Source organism: Eimeria mitis, genomic scaffold (genome assembly GCF_000499745.2).
Source record: "Eimeria mitis Houghton genomic scaffold, Emh_scaff610, whole genome shotgun sequence".
Lineage (NCBI taxonomy): Eukaryota > Apicomplexa > Conoidasida > Eucoccidiorida > Eimeriidae > Eimeria > Eimeria mitis.
Window position 1 is genome coordinate 16,583 of NW_013574313.1, and position 989 is coordinate 17,571.

At 53.0% G+C, this 989-nt stretch overlaps 1 protein-coding gene across 1 annotated transcript in view; it reads left to right on the forward strand.

Moving 5' to 3' along the window:
* The window catches only part of EMH_0017640 (uncharacterized protein), a gene marked incomplete at both ends in the record, with an annotated part of 6,934 nt that extends 6,030 nt beyond the window's left edge, over positions 1 to 904 (forward strand). The window contains 2 exon segments of the mRNA XM_013500967.1: positions 1 to 437; positions 441 to 904. Of these exon segments, the coding sequence (XP_013356421.1) occupies positions 1 to 437; positions 441 to 904 (901 nt within the window).
* Positions 905 to 989: the final 85 nt, after the last annotated feature.

Genomic DNA, 989 nt, shown 5'->3' on the forward strand with positions numbered 1-989 from the left:
CAGGGCTCCGATTGTTGCAGCAGATGAGACGCTGCTGCTACAACAACGGGGGCAGGACCAGCAGCAGCTGCAGAAACGGGCAAGGCCACCGTCTTCTGAGGGAGGGGTGGGGGGATCTGTCGTGGCTGCCGAACAAGAGGAGGATCTGATGCGAAATGCAGAGACAAATAAAGACAGAAATAAACAGACAAACAAGGAGACAACGGAAGAAGTACAGGAAGACCCCAAAGGAGATAAGAAATGCTGCGTGCTGCAGGCAATGGGTCTGCGTGCACTGCGGTGTGTCTCTTGTGAAGGGGAAGAGGCTTTGACCTTTTTATCAGAATGCAGCAGCGACTGGCGCGGCTTGCCTGTATGCAACGCGCAGCAGCTGCAGCCACATGTGCGGCTGACATGCCCTATTTCAGGTTTGTTGGGGCTAGAGAGCTGTGTAGCAGCANATGTTCCGCACTTTCATCTGCCAGCTGTTACTCTGTCTCCCACTGGCTGCAGCAGCAGCAGCAGCAGCAGCAGCAGCAGTAGCAGGAGTCGCTGCCACTGCACCAGCAATGATTCCGAGTTTAACAAAAGAGCGGAAGCAACTGACACCTTACCTGTTTGCTGCCGATGTGCCTCGGCCAACAGGAGCAGCAGCAGCAGGAGCAGCAGCAAGAGCTGCTGCATAGCAGTGGCTGACTGGCTGATGGTGGAGTTGTTTGAAGCCCGTGTATTGCTGCTGTTGCTTGCTGTTGCCTGGCTCGAGTTTGCTTCTCTGAGTCCGCTACAGAAAGCACTGCGGTCTGTCGTGGTGAAGCTGATGGAGAACGACGAACTCTTCAGACCCGTTAGAGACGTCTTGTGGGTCCTTGACCCCCAACAAACAGGACATGTTTCTTGTGAGTCTGCCTGCATGAGAAGAAAATAATAAATAAAAATTTTTTATGCACTTTTACTTAGCCGTGCAGAGCTCATCGAAGCCACCAACCAAACAAACACGCAAACGAAACAGC